This window comes from Danio aesculapii, chromosome 5 (assembly GCF_903798145.1).
Source record: "Danio aesculapii chromosome 5, fDanAes4.1, whole genome shotgun sequence".
Taxonomy (NCBI): domain Eukaryota; kingdom Metazoa; phylum Chordata; class Actinopteri; order Cypriniformes; family Danionidae; genus Danio; species Danio aesculapii.
The window spans coordinates 18,905,974-18,931,905 of record NC_079439.1 but is presented as its reverse complement, the minus strand read 5'-3'; the positions used below and the strand labels follow the sequence as shown (position 1 = coordinate 18,931,905).

The 25,932-nt window shown below is 34.9% G+C and overlaps 1 protein-coding gene across 1 annotated transcript; it reads right to left on the bottom strand.

The window, feature by feature from the left end:
- Positions 1 to 1,639: 1,639 nt before the first annotated feature.
- ascc2 (activating signal cointegrator 1 complex subunit 2) lies at positions 1,640 to 25,272 on the bottom strand. Its single transcript, XM_056457474.1, has 19 exons — positions 25,190 to 25,272; positions 21,732 to 21,847; positions 21,473 to 21,631; positions 19,947 to 20,120; positions 18,813 to 18,942; positions 18,601 to 18,668; positions 18,396 to 18,509; positions 18,176 to 18,288; positions 15,554 to 15,625; positions 15,371 to 15,475; positions 15,211 to 15,279; positions 13,321 to 13,395; positions 12,826 to 13,060; positions 10,394 to 10,590; positions 8,909 to 9,028; positions 8,430 to 8,666; positions 6,288 to 6,372; positions 6,032 to 6,126; positions 1,640 to 1,847 (listed from the first exon to the last, which is right to left on the bottom strand). Exons 2-19 carry the CDS (start codon positions 21,816 to 21,818, stop codon positions 1,676 to 1,678), a joined length of 2,307 nt encoding a protein of 768 aa, XP_056313449.1. The 5' UTR covers positions 21,819 to 21,847; positions 25,190 to 25,272; the 3' UTR covers positions 1,640 to 1,675.
- Positions 25,273 to 25,932: the final 660 nt, after the last annotated feature.

Genomic DNA, 25,932 nt, shown 5'->3' with positions numbered 1-25,932 from the left:
ATGATCATGTAAATAAAGTCAATATTTAAGTTCAATTTTATTTTTTTTTAAAGTTAAATTTATTATTTTAATTTAATTTTTAATATTTAAGTTACATTTAAATTGAAGTGTACTTACAGCTGCGCACATTCTCCCATCAAGTTTGTTTTTTTTATAGATTGTAAGTAAGCCACGTTTAAAAACCAGACCCCAGGTGACACTGAAATTCCTTTTGAAATATTTTAATAACATTTGACATTATAATAGTTTTATTTTGTATTTGATCAAATAAAATGCACCCTTGCTAAATGAAATGGAAATCTTATAACGAAAAGGCAATCATTGCTAAACTTCCTCCAGCATGATTACACTGTAGTCCAGTGTTTCTCAGCCATGTTCCTGGAGGTCCACCAGCACTGCATGTTTTGGATGTCTCCTTTGTCTGTCACACCCATTACAGGTCTTTAAGTCTTTGCTAATGAGCTGATGATCTGAATCAGGTGTGTTTGGTTAAGGAGACATGGAAAAAATGTGCAGAGCTGGTGGCCCTCCTGGAAAGTGGTTGAGAAACACTGCTTTAGTCCAACCGAAAACACATCATAGCTCAGTTATAAGTACATATAATTCTACTTGATATGAATTTCAAGGCAGCCAGTTAGAGCATCTTATTAAATGGAATCACAATTTATGCTTATGCCAAATGTGAGGAACTTTCCTCATCCCAGCTATCACGCTTCAGTCCGATATCTCAGGTTGGAAGACAGACAACCAGTATGTCAAAAAAAGATATATATATATATATATATATATATATATATATATATATATATATATATATATATATATATATTAAACACAAAGAGGAACACGCAGTCTTATAAACAGTATTTATTTATGTTCTATATTCCTAAGATTTATGTTTTATTTCAGAAGCATTTTTAAATATGCTTTCTCTAACAAAATGCTTTGATTTGATCTTAGTAAGTAGAAATATTATGTCCTACAAGGCAAGAGAACATTGCCTGTTGAAAGTCTATATGAGAAGTGACATCACTCTCCTCCAGAGTGGCGGATGCTCACAGCCTTTGGCACAGTATGATTAACGTGTTGAAATCGGACTCTGCAGTCTGCACAACTTCAAATGGAGTTGCTTTTCAAAAGACTGCTCTTAGGTCTCTTAAGTCTTAATCGCTTTCTGAACCTTTAAAGAACTGGAGCACAATCTTATTTTTGCTTCACTAGTATAATGTATCGCATACTTTGTAGAGTTGATTCTCAAATTTACTTTAGATGCTGCATTCTCAAACCTGATGTTCCTTTATTATTTATTGACTATTCCTTAACAGTGCAATAACTGTTTGTACCTCTCATCTGTTTAATAAACTCTTGTGTTATACAGCAAAAGATATGACTCCTTTGCATAAAACACTTCATGTCATACAATAACTACCAAAATGATTTCTGAAAAATATATTTGCTTGATCCCTTATGATTTCACACATCCCTGTGTATTTTGTGAAGCACTTCGAACTCCCAACATGTTAATTTATACTTCAGAACAGAAACTCATAATCAATCTGAAAGAAAGAACAGGCCTATGTAATAGACCGTGCCCCCTGTGTCTTGATCTTATATAAAAGAGCTACATTCAAACCTGCTTTTTCAGCTCTCTAAAAACGGTGCTGTTGTAAAAGTCTTAGGAAGGGATCATGCCCTTGTTCCTTTTCCTGTCAGCCATTGATCTGCGATTGTGATTGGCTCCTCTGCTCTTGGTTGCCTCCTTTCTGCGACGGTCCTGAATGGTCTCCTGCGTCTGACCCCGTCCCTTTGGCCCCCCAACCACATTACTTGCTGGTGGCGGTCTGTAGCTGTCAAATAAAAACAAATAAAGTCAAGTAATGCCTGATTTGATCCATGTTTTGTTGATTCGTTAATAAGTAATGCGAATTGCAGATTTGTAATCGAATGGTCCTTAACACAAGGAGTCATCATGGTGTTAATTTGTTTCTTTTAATGACAGCAATAAATGACTGAACAATTATTTGAACTGTACAAGCGTTAAGCTAAAATTCAACATTTATTTTTATATCTACAAAGTGTGCAGCTTTTGTCACTGCAGTGTATTTTTCTGGGCTTCTGGGAGATGGATATTGATACAAGTATACTTACTAAATAAAGTATACTTTTATACTTGACCTTTACTTTAGTATACTTCTTTTTCCTAAAGGTGTATTTGCTGACTTAATTACTAAGATCAGTCTTGTACAGCCAGGGGGAGTATTGTCGCTCTGACAGCCAAGTTGGGTCAAAGCTAGAGATGCTTCGATCAGGATTTTTGCAGCCGATATTGAGTACCGATTCCTCGTCATGGTGATTGGCTGATAATGAGCACCGATTCTAATGCTTCAAGCTTTATAATGCATTAAGCACATTTTCCCTCTAAATAAGAGATCTTGCCTTACCTAAGAGAATAAATGAAGGATGCTGCATATAATACCTTAAACACCTTATAGCCATTTAGGTGTGAACGTGTCATGGCCAGAAGCAGCTTTACAGAAAATGATTCATCCATTCATTCATTTGACTTCAGCTTAGTCCCTTATTTAGCAGAGGTCGCCACAGTGGAATGAACCGCCACAGAAAATATTATAACACAGATATAAACATTGGTAAGAAAAATGAATGAAATTACAAACAATGTAATTTGGAAACATCGCGAATGATGAAAGAAGAGTTCAACATGTCTCAATCAAGAACAAGTTTGGAGCGTATGTTTGATGCATAAGAATTTAGAATGCACACCTATAAATACAATACTTCTTTACTAAAAGGAAAAGGGCCTATACACTGTTTATTGCAATAAGTATATTACAATAAGTTATATTATTAAATATTCATGTTAAAAATAAATAAAGTTTTATTTATCTAATAATTCCAGCCAGCTTTTAGTAACTTTTGCAATCCTGTCAAAAACACAGAAAATTACTAAATTACATGAAAAATTATATTCTGTGGACAGAAGAGAACTAATTGAGTTAGTGGCGCCATCCAGCAGAAGCGTGTAGATCCGACATTAAGGTACAAAGAAGGCTATAAACCTATTAAATAATACGTGTGTGCATTTTTGAGACTTTCCTGTCAGTACACACCTCCAACGTGAGTCACTCGTGCCCTGTAGCCAATAAGATGCGAGCTTACTGTTCAACCAAACACAACTCCCTGAGAACGCGGGAATGACCGAAGCGCTTCACTGTGCGCACCATTTGCGCAGTCTAACTTGATTAACGGAGATGATCCTTAATAACGGACTTAATTTACGTTATAAAGTTTACATTATAAACAACAGCAGCCATTGCTTTAACAAACGTTTGATACTTAATCTTTGCATACATAAACCACTATAGAAATCAAGTAACCACTTACCCGCGCATCCCGCTCTTCACCTGCCATGCTAAATAGAGGAGTATTCTTCTTCTTAGAGGATCATCTCCGTTAATTAAGTTAGACTGCGCAAATGGAGCGCACAGTGAAGCGCTTCGGTCATTCCCGCGTTCTCAGGGAGTTGTGTTTGGTTGAACAGTAAGCTCGCATCTTATTGGCTACAGGGCACGAGTGACTCACGTTGGAGGTGTGTACTGACAAGAAAGTCTCAAAAATGCACACACGTATTCAGGGTGAGTCGTACGTGAGAGAGGATTTGCACATTCTCATTCAGGATGAACTCGTGAATTTTAAACATTCAAAACTTTTTGTACACTCTTATATTTGCAAATGGTGTTTTACATTTGTGAAACGTATTTTATGAAAATGTATTTTTATTTTGTGCATGTGAATTGTTTTTGTAAGTATAAATAAATATTTTACGTACGTGAATTTGGCTACGCACGTGTACATCGTGTCTTTTGCGTGAATTATTATTGAGTCTAATCTCTCTCCATAGGTGACTACTGAACTGCTAAACATTTAATCTGATTAAATAAAAAAATGAAACTTAAATTGTGTGGCCAATATCAAATATTTATATAAAGAATATTATTTATTATTATTTTTAGAATAATTATTTATTATTTAAAAACACACAATATCGTCTTCCTTCTTATTTGTCCTCGGCTGATCACATGCCTGATAAAACTACACTCTCTCCATTTTCGATACCCAGCTGAGGTGCCCTTGAGCAAGGGATCTGACCCCTAATTGCCACTTGGATGGGTCAAAATCAGAGGACCAACTATGGCCATCATTATAACTACTATTATGATGCTAAATATTGATGCTAGATATTAGGCAGGGTTCCCACACTTCTTAAAAGTTCTTAAACTTCAGACATATAGGTTCAAGGCCTGGAAAGTACTTAGAAACAAACACAGGTCCTTGAAAGTGCTTGAATTGAATTTGAAATTAAATTAGTTTATGGTGTTATTTCAAAAATTGATCTGTGCTGTTGTCAAAAACACAATGAGAAATTCTTCATTTACAAAACTTACATTTAAAAAATCTTGTACAAGAACTAAGATAAATAACGCACATTATGTCATTGTTCCAAAAACAGTATTTGAATATCACCAGTACTGTATTAAAAATTTTTTGTTCAAGCTCTTGGATCATGACACATTCAAAACATCATCATCATCACTCACATTTTGATGTAAATATTAAGTGTAACTGACTTAAGTACAGTAAGGAGTTTCATGGCGCTACAAATGCTGGTGGTGTGAATTACAAAGTCCTTGAGTCTGCTGTTTAGTAGGAACTCTGATTAGGGCTGTATCATTAATTACTTGCATCAATATTATGATTTTATAAAACAGGACTTCTAAAGGCTGAGATTAAACTGTGGCCACAGGACATGCGAGAGTAAATCATTCTGTAGAGAAAGAATCAAGTATTTTCAGGCATTGTTGGGTTGCTCTATGTATATATAATGCCTTGCTTCCTCTGAGCAGTACGATTCAGTATAGTACAGTACGGGTCACCCTGATCAAACTTATGTTTACATTACCAACAGTGCCCTTCCTTGGTAGATATGTGTGTGCACACCAGAAAGTTGTGATCGATGTCATTCTTGTTTGTAGAAGAAAGCTGTACAAGCTGTTCACATATTATGTCTTTAGCTCACTGGAGTTCAGTATTCCAGATGTAGATTTGTGGCAAATTCATGGAAATAGTGAGAGAAAGTGGTGCACTGGGCCTGAGTTGTTAATCCCTTGTGTTGTTGCACAGGCTGATGACGATTCTCTGTAAACCAATCAGCGTTCAGAAACAAGCTAGCTCCATCCATTGGGTACTGTACTTTTGGTGCTAAAATAAAACGGTACATATGGAGCGCTGTTTTGGTACATTTGACAGTGAAGATGGACATAAATGAGTGCTGTACTGTACCGAACCACTCAGTGGAAACAAAATGTAAATACAAAAATAAGGTCATATGGTGTAGTCCTATAATGTGCAAATCTGTGAGCTGCAATGAATATGCCAGCTAATGCAATGCCTTTAAATGCATATTCGCATTTTATTAAGACTTTCACTTTAAATAGCTTGAGTGAAATGGCGCCATCTAGTAGCAGTGTGCAGATCTCTTCTTAATCCACAGAATTCTTTAGTTTTTATGCGTACAAATTATTGATGTAAGCTTTGCACAAATTGTCAAGCTGTTTGATTAAAACATATTTAGATGACTAACTAGGTACTAAGCTACTACAAACTTGTATTCGAGTTATATGGTCAAATACATTCAAATGTGGTCAAAAAAACAAAGATCCACCTACTCTCCACATTTCTTTTTTGTGTGCAGAAGTTCATTTATAAAGGTGAGGTATATAGTGTTGCAGACAACACGTGTAAATCCATGATTTGTTATAGATTTAATTCCAGTTTATTTTTCAGGTCCAGTCAGGATAAGAAAATAATCGCTGAGTCTAATTTTATCAAGTCTGTCTATGTCTGGTTAAGATTTTTAGGAAGTGAGATGTAGAGAGTGAAATAAATTTAAGGAAAGTGGAAACCGGGCCTACATTTGTCTAGTATTCCAGACACGCTGTATTCTCCAACTTACCCTTTCCTGCTTTGCATAGCAGCTCTTCTGGCCTCGGCTCTCTCTCGGAGGACAGCTGGGTCCTGGATGAAGTGATCCCTCTTCATAGCCTCATTCTGACCAAAATGACACAGGTCAACATCATTGCCAATCTGTGCAAAGTTAATCAGTCTCGAGAATAAGTCAGGGACTGGCAGCACCATTGATCACTCAAAAATTCATTATGGTTCTATAGCAGATAAAGTGTAAGAGAAAGTGACTGATCATTGATTCCAACCTTGTCCTCTTCATCTTCCTCCTCGTCGTCATCAAAATCCTGAACCTGTTTGCCTGTTCTGAGAACTTGTGGGATAGTAAACGGCCTAAAGGAAGAATACACAGGTGTTAGATTGAGCGTCATTGAAAAATAATTACAATATAAATTAGCTTTCCAAGGCATGAGGATTTTTCCAATAACATGGAACTGCAATATAAACTCATTTATATTAAAAAAAAAAAATCACTGTGCTTTTATTACATTTTAATAAAAATATGATTACATTAATCATCATCATAGTATTAGTACAAAATAGAAATATACTAAAATATAATCTAAGGTGGGTGGCACGGTGGGTAGCGCTTCATTGTTCGCGTGGGTTTCTTCCGGGTGCTCAGGTTTCCCCCACAAGTACAAAGACATGTGCTGTAGGTGAACTGGGTAAGCTGAATTGTACGTAGTGTATGTGTGTAAATGAGAGTGCATGGGTGTTTCCCAGTGATAGGTTGTAGCTGGAAGGGCATCTGCTGCGTAAACATATGCTGAAAAAGTTGGCGGTTCATTCTGCTGTGGCGACCCCTGATTATTAAAGGGACTAAGCCAAAAAGAAAAAGAATGATTGAATAAATGAATAATCAAAGCTCAAACATCATGCCCAGGACAGTTGGCGCAAGACACACAAACTAGGAAACAAAGCACATTGTGTGCTGAAAGCTTTCTTCTTATTGGTTAAATTTAGCTGTGACTGGTTGCTTTAATGCCGGTAAACACCAAGCCGATGCCAAACAACTAGAGCTGATGAAACCGAACTATGTTGACGCGTCAGGTTGGCTCGCGTCTGGACTAAAAAGCTGTGTGTGAACACCCAACAGATAGTAGCCGACTGAAATGAATAAGCGCATACATGGGATGTGTCTTTCCGAACCCCCTTATGAAGATGTTTTCCTGTTCACAGTGGGATATCGGAACTTCCAACCCGCATGTGCAAATCGTAAACAAAGCAGCATTCACAACCATTATCACAACATATGTCACTTAACACTGAGAGATTCACTCCTGCAATTCGCTCCTGTCTGATAATCTAATAAAATGGTTTGCAAATATTTTAGAAATGTTGCAAATTTACAGCCGTCGTCTTTGTGTTTCTAAGTGACTCAAATTGTTTACTTGCCATGTCACTTCGCTATGTCACACTCGTGCTCTGATTTGACGCTGAATAATTAGTCAGAGCTCTCTCTCTCACTTCAGCCGACGCTGATTCTATAGACAGTTCTATGTGGTGATGTCATTGGCTTATGAACATTTCCTGATTGTTATCAAACGATTTCATAACTGTGACGAGGCAATTCAATCATAACAATGTTAAAACAGCTATCATGACATTATCAGGGTTTCACCAAGTAAAATTTAAGACTTTTTAAGACCATTATGGAAGAAATTTTAGACTTATACTGAGCTAAATGCTAAGGATTTTTTTTCGAATATACCAGTTGGAAAAGATATTCACTTGCCCTAATAAAAAATAATTATAATTTAATGCATTTAATAATAAAAAATATAGGTCAGTATCCTCAGCAGTAAATAAATGGAGAGCGTTTAAACAAATGTTACTGTAAGGAAAGTAATTAAATTATTTTGGTAAATAGAGTTAAAAATGTTATTTTTCAATATAAAGTTTTATCGAGATGGATTGTTGGTGATTGTGTGAGTGTTACTGGCCTACAACACAATATTTCAGTAGATTTAAGACTTTAAGGCCTAAAATTTAGCTTTTGAGATTGAAGACATTTTAAGACCCTGTGGATACCCTGATTATTCATCAATATGTGGACCTTTTTGGGTTCTCGGAAGCTATAGAAATTAAAAATGTAAAACAGGAAATATGTTGGAACCATTGTTTTTGTTTACATCCTTTAAAATGATCTATACGCTAAATCAGGCCGATGAGCTCCGACGTTAACCCAACAAGAGGCAACGTGGAACACATAAAACCAACTAGACGAACCGAAGCTGACCGACAAAGCCCAACAGCTTTGAACAGCTCACCTTGCTTCTCATTATAACTTTGGGAAGATGTTTGGTGCACGTTATGTTCCCTTTGATATCTATAATTGTAAATGCAAACAAGAAGTAGAATAGGACTCTGTGTAACTGCTCATGTACCTGCGGTTCAATAATTCATCCTCTTCATCCAGATCATTGGCTCCTATTTGGTTGGCATCGTACGTGTCATCATAATCATCGTCATAATCATCCAGGCCGAAAGCATTATCCTGGTCTCCAGAAGGGTTACTCGCTATGGGAATCTCATCCACCACGGTCTGGTAGGCTTGATATCTGGCTCTCTGCTCTTCTATGTGCTGCTTGTCATTGAGCGTAGCGCGAACACTCTCCCCCTGTCTGAAGTACACAGAGATCTTTCAGTTTCTAGCTTGCACAAACATAATTTCCAGTTGCAGTTGAATATTGCATAATGCCCTGATTTCTGTTTACGCTGTACTTGTCAGATGCTATTATTCTCTTGACCAAGTGGATGTGCATAAATATTCTGTTGTAGCTTTTTAAGTAATATGACTAATATCACACTGCAGGGAAGAATGGCTAATGTTTCATTAAGCAGGATGAGTTGGAACAGAATTTACCTCCGGCCTTTCCAGATGCGACTCATGTCTAGACGGTCTCGGTTGAACACGTCAAACTCGTCATCGTCAAACACATTTGATCTAGTGCTCAAAACTGGGGGAAGCTCATTCTTCACAGGCCTGTAGGGCAACATTAAGAGCCAATAAGAAGACAGATTAAACCATAAAGGAAACTTATTTGCTATTAATGTTTCTTCTGGAGAAAGTTTTACTTCTTTTAGTTTGACTGGAATTAAACAACTGCTAAGATCCATATTATTAGCGCTCCTAAATATGTCTTAGATTGGCCACAGCACAAACCACTGTTGCCCAATGACCAAATTAACATAACTTGCCTAATTAATTTAAGCCTTTACATTGTACTGTAAGCTGAAATCTAGCAAAGCAACTAGTAAAATATCATATACACTCATTATGGCTAAAACGTAAGAAATTTGTTATTATAAAATAGCTATTGAAGCTATTATTATTAAAAAGGTGTTAAAATAATTTAGTATTAATAATTTTGTTTTCAGCTGTAAAGTAATATATTACAAACTTTGATTGAAGCAAAGTAGTACAAGACAAATCTGACAAAAAGAAAATTTAAATCTGACATAAACATGTAAATCTATTCAAAGTTGTTGGTTGTGTCTATAGAAACAATATAATTTATGAGTTTATTGTAAAAAAAAAAACCCAAAATCACTATGAAAAAAAAAATAAGTTTTTATATCTGCAGCCTGACTGTTGCACTCTATTATTACAGGACCTGAGCTAAAACATAAATGTGAATATTTTAAGACCTCATCACCCCTTCTAATCAGTATCAAACCTTTAACTTAATAAACAGTTGTCAATAAACAGATGTTAATAAACAGTTGTAGTTGGCTGGAACACAACCATGCAACAGAACTCAGATAAGCTCGGAAGAAACAAAGCTTGAAAGATTAAATAACGGGGTTGTTTTCAGCGACAGCCTTTAGAAAATTTTTAAACTTAAATTGTTAAACCAGGAGTACGCAAACTTACATTTTCCCATTTTGCCGTCTGTTTAGCTCTATGGTTTCACTACATGTGGAGAGCGTCACATCACCTTACCGCATTTGTCGCAAAGTACGTGCCATTAGAGGAGCTTGGCTGGATGCGTCAACCAATCGCTTGGATCGAACATGCCGTTGTTAATATTAGGAGGAAAATAAATATATTTATGCTTTTTTGGTGTTATACACTTTGGACAACGCTTGAACAAAGTTTAGGACCTCGTAAAACACGATTAAGACTTTTAAAATACCTTTTAAGAGCCTTAATTTTCTCATAATTGATTTATCAACCTTTAATACTTTTTAAGACCCTGCGGACACCCTGTAAAATGAATTACAGTAAGAAAAACTAATAAATAACAAACTGCTCACTGTTAGTTACATTTTAGTTAAGGCACTGACTAACACCAACCAATGTGATCTAATTCTAAAGTGCAATCAATATTTGTATCTTATACTTTACCTGGCCATTGCCCGGTCCAGTTTGTCTAGAGAAGGAGCTAGTTTATCTTCTAGAATGTTGTTAATGGCAAGTTCAGAATTGTAGCCGTATTCTTCTAAGCATGCCAGTATAAATCCCTCTCCCAAGTCTGGAAGCAGGTCTCGGATATGGGACAGCAGAGATTCTAATTCTCCAGCACTCACGGTGCACACTGCCCCCTAAGCACCAGACAAAAAACAAAACAAAAGGAGGAATACATTTTTTAAAGGAACACTCCAGTTTTTTAGACATAGACAAATTTTACAACTCTCCTTGAGTTAAAAGGTTGAGTTTGACCATTTTTTAATTCAATCAGCCAATCTTCGGGTCTGGCAGGAGCAATTTTAGCTTAGCTTAGCTAAGCTTAAATCATTGAATCAGATTAGACCATTAGCATGTCGCTCAAAAAAAAATATATATACAAATCTTGACTCTTCTGTAGTTACATCGAGTGCTAAGACTGACAGAAAAATAAAAGTTGCTATTTTTAGGTCGATATGGCTAGGAACTATACTTGCATTCTGGAGTAATAATCAAAGAACTTTACCATGGCTGCAGCAGGTGTTATGCGGCATTCACATCAGACACGGATGAAGCGTCAAGCATGAGTGATTTACATGTTAAGTCAATGCAAAGACGCGAAAAGACATCCTGTGGCGCAATTCGTGCGAATGAAGAGGTGCGAGTTGCGTGTTTAACACGCTAATCGCTCGAGTTGGAAAATTTGAACTTCAGCGAACATTCGCGCCGCGTTAACTAATCTTGAGCTTGCTTTTGTAGGGGTGTGATTATGACATGGTGCCTGTTGTTGTTGTTCCAAATCCTCTTGGGGAAATCCTCTTGCTGACACTGGACAACAGTTCCTCAAACTGGGCTGGGCTCAGTCTGCAGCACCGCTGAAAGCCTCCATTATCCAGGTATAGTTTCTGGAGGAGTTGATGAACTTATTGAGCTGGGTGCACCTCGGAAAGGATATCATGGACTCAGACATGGCGCCGAACGAATATACGCTGCTTTTCAGCCTTCCTAAAGCACATAAACAGTGCTATTCTCTCAATAAAATTCATGTTAGTAGTGAAGCTAGAGTCACCGGGCAGACAAAAGCCCGCCCATGACGGGAATCTGCATCTATTGTGAAGTGAATTTCACGCACAAATTAAGCAAATTTGATGAGCAAATGAAGCGAGTGAACTCAAAATGTTCACAGTGTCTATTTACGTGAGAATAGAGCTATTTCTCTTGAGTTTTTTTTCTCTTTATGTCGTCAATAGGTGAAGTATTTTTTTCCTCGCCACTGGCTTGCTTGGATCAGGACTTGTGGAGCTGCTATATAAATCAACATGAACTGAATTGAACCATTTATTCACGTGTGCCACGTCTGACGAAAACACAGCATAATGATTATTAGAGTATAGTATAGCCTATATCGACCTAGAATATAGCAACTTTTCATTTTCTGTAAGTCTTTAGAGACACGCGATGTTACTATAAATCAATGGTCTCAAACTCGATGGCTGGAGAGCTGCAGTTCTACAAAGTTTAGCTCCATCCACCTCCAACTCTCACCTGCTTAATAGTCTCTAGTAGTCTTGAACACCTTGATTAGTTGGATCAGCTGTGTTTGAGTAGGGTTGGAGCAAATCTGTGCAGAGCTCCAGGAATTGAGTTTGAGACCTATGCTATAAATAGTTAGGCTTTAAATAGGAAAATTATCAAAACTCTTTTTTTCGAGATGCTAATGGTCTAATTTGATTCAATCATATTTGAGAGCTAAGCTAAATGTGTTCCGCCATACCTGGAAATCAGCTGAATGGATTCAAAGAAGGAAAAAAAACTCAACTGTTTAACTCAACTCTAATGTGTTTCTACGACGTGTTGCTATTTTCAGACCAACGCAACAGCAATTTTCCCATTTTCTGCCATGTTGTTTAAATAGCAAATCCATTATATATATATATATATATATATATATATATATATATATATATATATATATATATATATATATATATATATATATATATATATATATATATATTGTTATATATAACAGTGTGTAACAGTGTCGTAATAAAAAGATGTAATGTTTGGTTTGTCGCATATAATTAACTATTTATGTGATGCGAGTAAATGGTGCGTTTCAATCCGGCTACCACCGCAAGTATATTTCAAACCTGTGGGAAGCACTGTACCCTTTAGGCAGTGGAAATGCACGCCTGATAAAGGTGACCCGTATCAACCCGTACCGTTACCAAACTGTACCAGTCAGTGGAAACAGGCGTAAGAGTTGTAAAACGAGCTTATATCCAAAAAAAAGTGCAGTGTTCCATTTTTACACTTAAAAAATTACTAAATGGTCATTAAAATAGTGTTATCAGCACCGTCACAGATTTTTCACTAGTTAATGAACTTACATTATCACCCTTACGAGGAGTGTTAGACATTGCTTCTGCTCCTCTTAACTCTTCTCTGACTTCTGAAACTCCTGCTCCTTCTGTTGGGGAAGCTGCTAAATCTCTGTCAGTCTTGTTCTTGGCCCCTGCTCTGTGATTGGACGAGGAGATCGCAGAGGGGAAGCTTCTCTTCTTCCCCACACACTCCCAGGCAGACTCTACACCTTGCAACAGGTAAGAAGTCCTGGTCTCATCTCTGAGTGGGCAGATTAAGGATAATTTTATATCCTGCTGCTAAAGTGAACTTTGTACTTGGTAGTTATTAGATACTGATACTGCAGGAAATGAGCAATAATATATGTGTTGTTAATTCTAAATCAAAGAGGAAAAATGACATATAATGGGTTATTTCTGGAATTACTGAGATCATCATGTATAAAGTAGAAGCTTAAAAATGGCAGAACGTTGTCCCTTTTATTCCAAAACCAGCATACAGTGTTCCAAGAGTAAGGATACAAATGAGGAAAGGCCTGCTGAAGGAGACTGATATCATCAGCTATAGGGAACTGTTCATCATAATCAGCCAGGAATCTGATAGATAACAAACAAACAGTTGTTTTAGCAACAATGCAAGTGAATGTATTTATGAAAGGATCATTGACTCAAGTAATTGGTAAAAACAATCATTTTGGAATGAAATCCTGCAGCTCTTGAGATGCCCAGATATTCTAGACTTGTTTGTATGATATTTAGTATAATGTGGAAACATGTAATAACCAGCATTGTTGTGTCTAAAATGAATCTTAGTAATGACTTTTTATTTGTTGAAGAGCAGTATAATTCAAACATATCACATTTGTGATTTGGCTTGTGTGTTAATATTTGGAAATATAGCAAATATTAAAAAATGTTTTTAATGCTTTAATTATAAATTTATTCAAATTAAACATTAAATGTAATTAATTTAATGTTTAATTTAAAATTCAATAATTTTTTAAAATACATTTTATAAAAACACTTTTTAATAAAATTATTGAATCAAATATTTCATTTAATAATTATTAAAATATTTTGTATACATTTTAATGCAATAAATGTAATAAATATATATTTTAAAAAAAACTTATTAATTTTTCAAGTAATACATAATTTATTTAAATAAAATTATTAAATCAAAGATTTCAATTCTTAGTTTTCTTAAAATAATTTGTATACTTTTTTAATGCAATACATTTAATAAATATATCTTTTTATCAAATTAATTCATTTTAAAGTAATACTTTTAATTTGAAAGTAATCAATTTATTTGAATAAATTTATAAATTTTAAATATATAATTCGAGCAGACTCATCAAGGAGTAAATGCTTCGAATTTGTTTGCGAAGACAGTGACATACTGATTAATGGCAGCTTGGATATTATTACAATATTTTTCTAGGCGACGTAGTGGCGCAGTAGGTAGTGCTGTCTCCTCACAGCAAGAAGGTCGCTGGTTCGAGCCTCGGCTGGGTCAGTTGGCGTTTCTGTGTGGAGTTTGCATGTTCTCTCTGCGTTCACGTGGGTTTCCTCCGGGAGCTCCGGTTTCCCCCACAGTCCAAAGATATGCAGTACAGGTGAATTGGGAAGGCTAAATTGTCCGTAGTGTATGACTATGAGTGAGTGTATATGGATGTTTCCCAGAGATGGGTTGCGGCTGGAAGGGCATCCGCTGCGTAAAACATGTGCTGGATAAGTTGGCGGTTCATTCCGCTGTGGCGAACCCGGATTATTAAAGGGACTAAGCCAAAAAGAAAATGAATGAAATTATACACAATACAATATAACTACACTACACGATAAATTCCGCACACATTCACTGTTGCCAGATTGGGCGGTTTTACACCCGATTGGGCTGTTTTGAATGTGAATGTTCCCGGTAAAAAAGTGGCATAGGCGGGTTGACAAAATTTTTGAAACGCTTTTGAAACGTAACTTTTATATGCAACTTATTCAACAAAACATAACTGTGTGCTCCTCCTCCATTCAGTTAGTAGTGATCAGTGCATAGCACAAACCGCGTGGGCTCAGCCGTAAGAGGTGAAGGAAAGTTGTATCAAAATCTGATTCCCCGGACAAATCTTACTCCCTTTCGCACGCAGTTTTTTTTCGATGTGATCCACTTATGTTGTGATTCAGTGACTGCTGGTGTTGATTGCTGTATGGTTAAAAATTATGACAGTTAAAGTAACTAGGTTAATTTCGATTTAAATAAATTAAAATATTAATCAAATTTTTTGGGCATTTTTTGTGCGTTTTGGCAGGTTTTGGACAACTTTTGGGCTGGAAAAAAAGTCATAAATATCTGGCAACATTGCACACCTTTAACATATTGACACACAACCATTAAAACACATAAACATCATTTACCGTTTCTCTTGAAGGAAAGTTGTGAAGTTCTGTAGAAGATCTTCTACAAAGGATGCCACATTTTCAGTGCTGTAAAAATGATCAGAGCTTTGTGTTAAGACAAGAATATCTACTATGCATTACCATCTTTGCCTACATAGTGAGCTTTAAAATCATGTACCCCTCCAGTATGGGCTGTAAACACGCATGTTGGAGCAGCAGGTGAGCAATCTCCACCATTTTCTTTCTGGAATAAGATACTCGTCTCCACATGTCCTCTTGTAAACTGAGACAGAATGCAACAAGTTTAAACTGTAATCTGTGTAAATTCATCATAAAGAGCGGTCAAGATTGCTATTCTAACCTTTTATCGAAATTCCTCTTCTTCACTGCTTTCTCCAGGTCTGGAACTGCCATCTCATAAAATGATGGTAATCTACATTCAGAGAGGTTCCGGTCATTATTTTTGTAACATTATGATATGAACTTACTGAAGACACTATATTGTGTGCCCTGTTTCTATCTGGTATTACTGTGCATTAAAATGTGTCTCTTGTGACCAGGGCTGAGCGATATGGCACAAATACCCATACACTCAATAATTCACACACACACACACACACACACACACACTACGGTAAATGTTTGCTCACCCAATTTGCCTATAGCACAGTCTTTAGACTGTAGGGGAAACAGGACCACCCGGAGAAGAACATGGGAAGAACATGCAAACTCCACAAAGAAATGCCAACTGGCCCAGCCGGGACTTAAACCAGCAACTCTCTTGCTGTAAGGCCACAGTGCTAATCACTGAGCCACCGTAGCGCCTCAATATCACGAAATAGTATGCAAAATCTAAATATTGTATATTTTACTAGATTGGAACTTTCTTACAGTGCTCGTGTCTACTGCACTCATATAAATGATTAAAAAGGTATTACTGTAAACCAGTGTTTCCCAACCCTGTTCTTGAATGCACACCAAAAGGTACACATTTTCAACCTCTTCCTAATGAAACACACCTGAATCATCACGGCAATTTTACACGCCATCATGGGAATGCAAGTAGAAATGTGAATAGCATGCCTAATCTCACAAGGAAACGTAACTATTTTACGTATTGCCAGAAAAGCGGCTAATTCGTATGAAATCATATGGTTTAATTTGTTTGAAAACATGCAATTTTAAAAAGGAGGCATGTCCTCAAACCACTCCTTCATTGTATGAATGAGATCAGACAAATTAATCAAAAAGTTACAAATTGCCAGTGAGATTGCGTTAGAATAACAGCATTTTGAGTATACATTTTGCTTTTTGTTAAGCAATATTTTATGCTGAACCTGCACTCAAAAAAAAAGATTTGAGCTGCTTGTTCAAACTACTTATTTAAAATGAGCGAAAACAACACAATTATTGAGATTTTTTGGGACAACTTAATTGTTTTATGTTCAATTCACTGACATTTGTCACATTAACTTAATTGATTTGTGTTGGGACTACATTAATGAAATGTGTGGAACTCAGCATTTTTTCACTGTGTGTAATCATTAGTTTCTGAAAAGTGTTTTATATTTCGGTAACATTCATTTTTATATTTCTAAATCAATACTCAAACTAAAACTATTAATTGACTGAATTTACAGAAAAGGTTCTATGTCGTGATACACAGGTGAATTATTAGCCCCCCTTTGAATTATTTTTTCTTTTTTAAATATTTCCCAAATTATGTTTAACAGAGCAAGGAAATTTTCACAGCATGTCTGATAATACTTTTTCTTCTAGAGAAAGTCTTTTTTGTTTTATTTCGACTAGAATAAATGCAGTTTTAATGTTTTTTAAATACCATTTTAAGGTTAAATTTATTAGCCCCCTTTAAGCTTTTTTTTTTTCTCGATAGTCTACAGAACAAACCATTGTTATACAATAACTTGCCTAATTAACCTAACCTGCCTAGTTAACCCAGTTTAACCTTTAAATGTCACTTTAAGCTGTATAGAAGTGTCTTGAAAAATATCTAGTCAAATATTATTTACTGTCATCATGGCAAAGATAAAATAAATCAGTTATTAGAAAGGAGTTATTAAAATGTGTTATTAAAATTTAGAAATGTGTTGAAAATCTCTCCATTAAACAGAAATAATAAGAAAAAATAAACAGGGGGCTAAAAATTCAGGGGGGCTAATAATTCTGACTTCAACTGTATATATAAGGGATGCCACAATATACAGTAAAATATTGAAACGTTCAGTATGACCTCCATGGTTTAATATGCATATGGATAATACAGTTTTTCGGTTTCGCAGTAAAATTCCAAAATTGCACTTTGCATTTTTCTTTACTCTCTGAAGTGCATGTCCATGTGCTGAAACAGCGAGTAAATGTTCCATCAGCACTAAAATAGGAGACACTTGTCACTTGTCCAAACCACAAGAAGTCTGTATTGTTGCACCCCTAATATATTAATCAACCTTTATTCATATAGCATCTTACTACAACCAAGGTCGACCAAAGTGCTTTACACCAGTAAAAACAAATTATACAGCACAAATAAAAAGCAAACAATGCAAAAAAACAATACAACAATACCAATAAAATACAGCAAAACATTAAAACACAGAAAAGTGTCAGTGCTACTATGCATTAAAAGCCATTTTGAACAAGTGGTCTTGAGACTGGCTTTAAAAAGTGGCAATATATACATAATTATCTGAGATTAATTATATTGTCATATCACCCAGCCCTAATAAGAAAGTGGAAAAGCAAGCAAATGAAAAGCAAATCTCATCCATCCTATAATAGGTCATTAGACAGTAGTCTTTGCAGGTTGTTCAAATACATTCAACCACATGAGTGTTTGTAATTGGATCAGCAATTGGATCAGTTAGGTTATCGACTACCTTTGAAGGTGTTCAAAAGGGGACAAACATAAATAAATAATGGTATATGTATATCTATATATATAAATATGTGGTTGTGTGTTTGTCACCTGGTAAGAAAGTTGTGCTGTTTGAAGGTAGAACAAGCCTCAGGGAAGATGTCCAGGAAAGAATGTATAGTAGTGCAGGTATCACACATGTAAGAAACCAAGTCTGCAAGCTCCTAAGACATAAATGTGATGCATGTTTAATTATAAGCATATTATTCTGCCAGTAAATAAACTGAAGGCAGAGTCAGTTAATGTGTGTCTAATTATTATAATATTTTACCTCCTCTGGCATTGTCATGGCAGTTAGGCATCTGTTAGCATTGAGTTTTAAGGGCTGACCGGCTCCTGTGTCCTCTGACTGAATACCACACTTCTGTATTATTATATCAAACACCTAGAAAGCACATGCAGAGATTTTAAGAAAGTTCAGATGACAAATAAATCAATAGGAACTGTTGATTACGTAACATGATCTCATAAAATACCTGGATGATGGAGGGTATAGTCTCATTTAGGTCTCCATAATAACTTGGCTGTTGAGTAAAAATGTTCTCTGGGGGGAAATGAAATTATAAGTTTCAAAAATATGGAAACACTGTAATAAATATGAGTTATTTTAAAAGAATAATAAGGTATTTATGCATTTCTCTGTTGTTGTTTTAAAATATGTACTGTGATTTTAACAGATTTTGTGTACCGATCATTTTATGTAGCAGTTGGGAATTTCCTTTTCCGTACAGAACACACAGATCCAGAATCTTGGGAATGTCAAATAGATAGTTGTTGTAAATAATTTCTGCAAACACTGCAGGGGTAATGAAGTGCTCCTAAGGAAGACAACAGAGCAGTGGTTTAAAATCAGAATCAGTATACATTTAATGTTATTTACTATAAAGCAACAGAACACATTTACCCTACCTTTCACAAGTAACATTATTTTATAAACAATGAATAACTTTATTCAACAAGAATGCATTTAAGGGGACCTATTATTGAAAAAAATGACTTTTATAAGTGATTTAAACAGTTGTGTGGATATAATAGTTTGTGAATATAACCAGCTTCTAATGGTAAAAATGTATTATTTTTATTTTTTATAATCACACTTCATAAAAACAGTCTGCAGAAACACTTTTGATTGACATTTTTCCTTTGTACATGTCACCAGAAGGGGAAGTCCAGCCCATTAGTGACAATCTCTTCCTCATCCGCATAGGACATAGTCTTGTTTTCAAATCTGCCACTATGCTGACACAAGGGCATTTGTAACACAATCTCATTTCAATTTAAATCTACAGTCAACCAAATCTTACAAATAGGATCAAAACCTAAAAGCGGCAGTTATAAACTGTTAAAATTTTGAGCTAAATCTTTATATACACACTCCAGAGACTTATTTTCCATCTTTCCAAAGTCCCCTTTTAATTAAGAATTGACAAACTTTTCTACCGTTACAAAATTATTCTGATTCAAATATACTCAGTGTATTTCCATAAATTATTAATCAGCACAACCATTTTCAACATAAATGATAAAAAAGTTTCCAAAACACCAATTCAGCATATTAGAGCATATCACGAGACACTAAAGACTGGCATTATTGTAGAAAATTCTGATTTTACATTAAACATTTGCATTCATTCAAAATAATTTTATTCAGGCAAATAAATATTTTCTTAAAACACACTTATGCAGGAATCTATTAAATTATACAAACAATTAACTATATTAGTTTTTTAAATTATATTTTAATTTTATGAATGTGGCACTGACTTCTAGTTACAGAATCTATTTAATGGAAAAAGTTAAATAAAAAGAAAATCCTGTTTACCTTGGACTCTTTGTGTGTAGCCATCCTGAGAAAGACCATGAACATGGAGCGGTGAATGTTCCTCTGCATGTCGGCCACAGCTGGACTGGACGAGAGACCAGACGGGTCCAAACCACGGGGAGCGTGTCTCAAATAAGAGTCCAAACACCCCTGTAATGACTCATCAAATACTACCTAAAGACATAAAAGAAACCATTTGACAGATTTTTTTTGCCTGTCCTCATGACATATTAAACTGTAAGTCTATTAAACCTTAATATTATTCTACTCAGATGAACTCCAACAGATTTGTTCAAAATACATCATACATATACATCATACACATTAAATACATATTTATTCCTGTTTCAAAAGATACATAATTTGAAGTCTCCATAAACAAGCATGTAATTGCAGTAAACTTGCTTTTATATTTGCACATTCTTAATATCATTTCAGAAAAGTATTGTTAGCAAATTCTAAAAAGTGAAATCATATTAGCAGCCAATGACTATAAAAATACATTGTTCACAGTTACTTAAATAATGCTGATGTTGTTTTGAAGTCATACGTGCATTTAATTTCAGATTAAATATTCAAAGTAGCATGGAAAAGATATAGGGACCATATCACAAGTTTTCACTTACACTTAGCCAACTATAAAAGCACATTTCACTCACACTACGCATTCAAATGATATATTTTTTATTGATCACTATATATATTTTATTTAACTACACTTCATAAAAATATGATTAAAATGTTCTGATCAATTTCCCAGTACTGGGTTGCAGCTGGATGGGCATGCGCGGTGTTAAACATATGCTGGATAAGTTGGCGGTTCATTCCGCTGTGACCCCTGATAAATATAAGGACTAAGCCAAAGGAAAATGAATGAATGTATGTTCTGATTGAAATGGCTAATTTGTAGATGGTTCCTCGTATAAATGATGTCACAACCTTTCATAAAGATACGTGTGTTTATCAGCTGTTTTAAAACGCTGAGTTATAGTTATAAATATAATGTACGTTGTGATAATTAAACTGAATTAGCCCTTTTAAATTGTTCTTTCCTATTTTATTGAATGCGTACGTCCGAATTTACGAATATAAAACCAGCTTTACCTCAATAAACATATTATTCTGCCAGTAAAGACACTATTTGAAGGAAGAGTCAGTTCAATGCCTTCAAAAAGAAGTGAATACACTTCATTCGTCAAAGATATGCACAATAAACTATGAATTTATTCATTATTTACAGTGCCTATAGAAAATCATCATATCCTGTGAAAACCTTTACTCACATTACACCCTGCTATCAAAAAACCTTCAGGTTAAAGTTGTAGAAAGGCACAGGTTAGAGGAGGCTACGAAACATTTCAAAGGCTGGACAAGTGATTTGATTTCAGGCTCTATGACAAATAAAGTAATTGTTTCACAGGGCTCTGATGATTTTGTATATGCACTGTATTTATTAATTATTGATTTTTTAAATAAGGTCATGGCATCTTTGTATTGAGACAACTTTGCATTTTAGAGATGCTAACCTGACACCAGAACTTGTCATGAGGCAATGCCAGCAGCCACTCTAGATCCTCTGAGATGAACTGAGCATGTTCCAGGAACTCCTCGACCAGTGCAGGTGTGCCATCTTCAGGTGGGGGTTTGAAGGGTAAAAAACATCGCTCTTCTTTGCGGTCAGGGTGCTGATGAGACAACGGCATTATCAGTCATACAGAAAAAAAAAGCACTGTAACAATGCTTCAGGTGAACTTGAGATTATTGCGCTGCAAAATATTCACTCACCAGTGCTGGTAAAGTGCGTTCTTTGCCTTGAGGTCCAAAGTGCTCAGTCACATGCAGCTCATCTAAAGGCACTTTTGCACATGCCATTTCACCTGCTCAGCTTGGAACAGAAGTGCCTTAAAGAAAATGGCATATAGAAATATATACTGGTAAACCTACTCGTGTACTTCATGTACTTTGTTTGCTCATTCATTTTATTTGACGCAAAAAAATGAGTACATTTAATTCATCAAGGATTCGCACAATAAAGTTTTAAAAACAAAACTTGTCTCCATTGTGGTCCTTGACAAAGTACAGATTCGATTTATATTCGCACATTCGTTCAGTGACATCTTGCTCCCTATATAGTATACCATGGCACTTTGAATATTCGGTCTGAAACCACATGCAAGTATGACTTCAAAACAATGTTAGCACTATTTAATTGACTGTGAACAATGTTGTACTTTGATAGTCACGGACTGCTAATATGATTTCACGATTTAGAATTTACAAGGAATACAATATGAAATAAAACTATTAAGAAGTCTGAATGTGTGAAAATTAAACCAACTTTACCCCTATTAGATTAAGCTTCTCCCTGTAATAGGTACACTGTGAATTATAAATGAGCAATTCCATGCAAATGTCAACCTTGCAATGAAAAAAACTAAGCTTCAAATAGTGAAACCAATTCAACGTTTTTGGTGTAAGCAAGTATTTAACATTACTTAAAAACTACTCAAAATTGTGTTAAATAAAATGGCCAATAGAAATATATAGTGTTAACATAAACCTACCCGTTTGCTTAATGTACTTTTTTGCTCATTCATTTTTTTGACGCAAAAGAAATGATTACATTTAATTCATCAAGGATATACACATTTATTCATTCATTTTCTTTTCGGCTTAGTCCCTTTATTAATCCGGGGTCGCCACAGCGGAATGAACCGCCAACTTATCCAGCATGTTTTACGCAGCGGATGCTCTACCAGCTGCAACTCATCTCTGGGAAACATCCATCCACACTCATTCACTACGGACAATTTAGCCTACCCAATTCACCTGTACCGCATGTCTTTGGACTGTGGGGGAAACCGGAGCACCCGTGGGGAAACCCACGCGAACACGGGGAGAACATGCAAACTCCACACAGATATGCCAACTGACCTAACAGAGACTCGAACCAGCTGTGAGGCAACATCACTACCTACTGCACCACCGCGCCGCCCGGATATACACATAAAATTTTTCAAAACAAAACTTGTTTCTATTACAGTCCTTAATATAGAGTACAGATTAAGATTGTGGTAAAGTTTCCTTTATATTCGCACATTCGTTCAGTGACAACTTGCTCCCTATATTGTTGTTTACCGTGGTACTTTGAATATTCAGTGTGAAACCAGATGCAAGTATGACAAAACAAAATTAGCACTATTTAATTGACTGAACAATGTTGTACTTTGAGAGTCATTGGCTGCTTATATGATTTCACGATTTAGAATTTACTAGGAATGCTTTTCTTAAATTATATTATTAAGAAAAAAGTCTAAATGTGTGAAAATAAACTTTAAAAACAACTTTACCCCTATTAGATTAAGCTTCTTCCTTTAACAGGTACACTGTAAATTATAAATGAGCAATTCCATGAAAATGTCAACCTTGCCATGAAAAAAAAACTAAGCTTAAACCAAAATAGCGAAACCGTTTCTACATTTCTGGTGTAAGCAAGCATCTTAAAGTACTTAAAAACATTGTCTCCATCAATGTTTTCAAACTATTATATTTGATTTAGCAAAGTCACACATGTGGCAATTTCACATCTGTCACATCTATAACGGAGAGATGTCACATCCATTACGAAGCTTTTTCCTCATAAATTAAAAAATGTGAAATGAAATAAAATCAATAATTTTTGTTCTATAGAGAGCCAACACTTATCCTTTTGATTAGCGTCGTTTCTTTTGGGTTGTGCAGTTTAATTCACAAAGCTTCTACAAAGTATGTTGTATACTGTAAACTAGGGCTGGGTGATATGACAAAAATTCAATTTCGATTATTATTTTCCATACTGAACGATAACAATATATATTTCAATATAAGTTGTTAATGCTTCCAGATTTAAAAGAGTATCCCAACAATGATTGAAGCCACAAAAATTATAGGGTCCATTAAACGGCATTACATATTTTCAGCCAATACATTTTCAGTGGCTGAAAATTCGCTACGTCTCTAATATCAACACACTTTTAAATTACCATTGTTGCACGTTTCTGCTGTGTAATTGGCTCTTAGGTCATGACTGAGTAAAAAAGTCTAGAGCTTATTATTGCTATTGACATCAATTTCATCACGATTCAACATAATATTGATTACTGTCTACTGTAAACTCGCTAACCTTTTCATCACATCTATAACGAATGCTTATTTTACTCATTTAAAATCTATAAAATGGTTACAGATTGATCTTTTTCTGATCCCATAACTCTGTGGTGAGTTGTTCTAAAAAATATAAACAGATTTTTCAATATAATGGTAACATATGCCTTCTCTGTGAATTTAAGTTGAGTTTTTACTGCAAATGTCACAACCATAACGCTGGAATTGCTAAAATGATAGCAGAATAAACATAAATACAATCACAAATAACTATAAAACACACTGCAAAATCCCCCAAAACACTATTTCAGTTTAATTTAAACTAAAGCTAATGACTTTTGTCATGCTTTTAACATCCACAGGCAACATTTGCCATACCAATGCCTCAGAATATTTAAAAAGACCGATGACCATAAGCGGTTTTAAACTCCAGTCTGTGGTTTTAACACGTCTTTGCATAGTTTTATAACAATGTTGCTTGTTTAACCTTGGTAACAGTACCTTTAAATAAGACTTTTCATAATGTACTTCATAATGTAACAAGAGCTCAATTGCTGTTTAAATGATGTTATAGTGTTGGTTTATGTTAACTCGTAGGCCGTATTTATTCTGATTATTTTCAACTGTGTATGTTTTGATTGACAGATTTACTGTTTATTGAGTGAATCGTTGACAGTTGACGCTAATATTAGGTCAGAGATTTACAAGCAGTGAGAAAGATGACAACATCATAAACATAATTTGCCATGATTCATTAAGTTTGTTTTATTTTAGATTCGTCAACCTTACACATGGCTGACTGGTTGACTACAGTATTAGCGACGGTGGCTAACGTTAATGCTGCTCGTGTCAGTGAGCTCAGCATTTTTATTAAAGGCAACACCCGCAAATAACATCATTTTTCATCAACAGCAAGATATTTTAGTAATATCAATGATAAATAAGTACAGTGTAAACTGGTACTGAAAATGTGGCAGAGAGAAAGTAAGAAAAAAGTTAGCCCTCTAACTTAGCTTTATACATATCTACTAGATTTGCTCGTTTTATAAAACGGTATAAAAGTAATTCAGATGAACAATCAAGTTATAAAAAAATGTCACCTCTTTACTGAATCTTTCAACAGATGTTTCACAGCTTCAGCATAAAGCATCGCATCTCTCTGCGTGGATATCCGGTGTTCTCGTGCCGAATAGATTTCAAAATAAAAGCCTTCAAAAGGTATTAATTTGTCACCATTCATTTTAATCTTATATACGCATTTGCTTTTATGTAATTTTTGTTTAATTATTGTATTAATTGTTTATTTGAATATAATTTATTTAATATAATATTTATGCATTCATTATTTTACAATCAATATATATATTTTCACAGTCTATCTAGAAATCTATCGATCTATCAATTTGTCTGTCTGTCTCTGTTTTTTATTTTCATTTTAAGATTTATTATTAAAATGTTTGACTAGACACTAAATATACAGATTAAAAAGTATACATTTACCTACAGTAAGTACTACTTGGGTGCAATTGTGATAGTATGCTAAATACTTCTGATATTTAAACTGATTCAGTATATATAGCAATAGTGTACTACTTAAAAATATGTTATTAGTGTATTTATGCAAGTATAATTTGAATGCCATTAAAGATAGTTCAATGTTAGTTATAATAAGTTTAAGTTAAATTTAAATTATTTAAAATATTTAGTAGTGTCGTAGTTAAAACTGCATTTTCCCAATGTGCTACTTAAGTGCACCTAAAATAATACTAATTACCAAAACTCAAAAGTGCACTAAAATACATTTTATGTATTTTTCTGTGCTCTAATTGTATAGTTGATATGC

What these genes read in the sequence shown, in the direction of transcription:
- ascc2 (XM_056457474.1), bottom strand. Translation starts at nt 21,818, where the DNA reads ATGGCATGTGCAAAAGTGCCTTTAGATGAGCTGCATGTGACTGAGCAC. An exon ending in CTACACACAAAGAGTCCAAG is followed by an intron (nt 18,943 to 19,946) that starts GTAAACAGGATT and finishes TGTCTTCCTTAG; the next exon opens with GAGCACTTCATTACCCCTGC. An exon ending in GATGAATTATTGAACCGCAG is followed by an intron (nt 6,373 to 8,429) that starts GTACATGAGCAG and finishes TTCTTCCTTTAG; the next exon opens with GCCGTTTACTATCCCACAAG.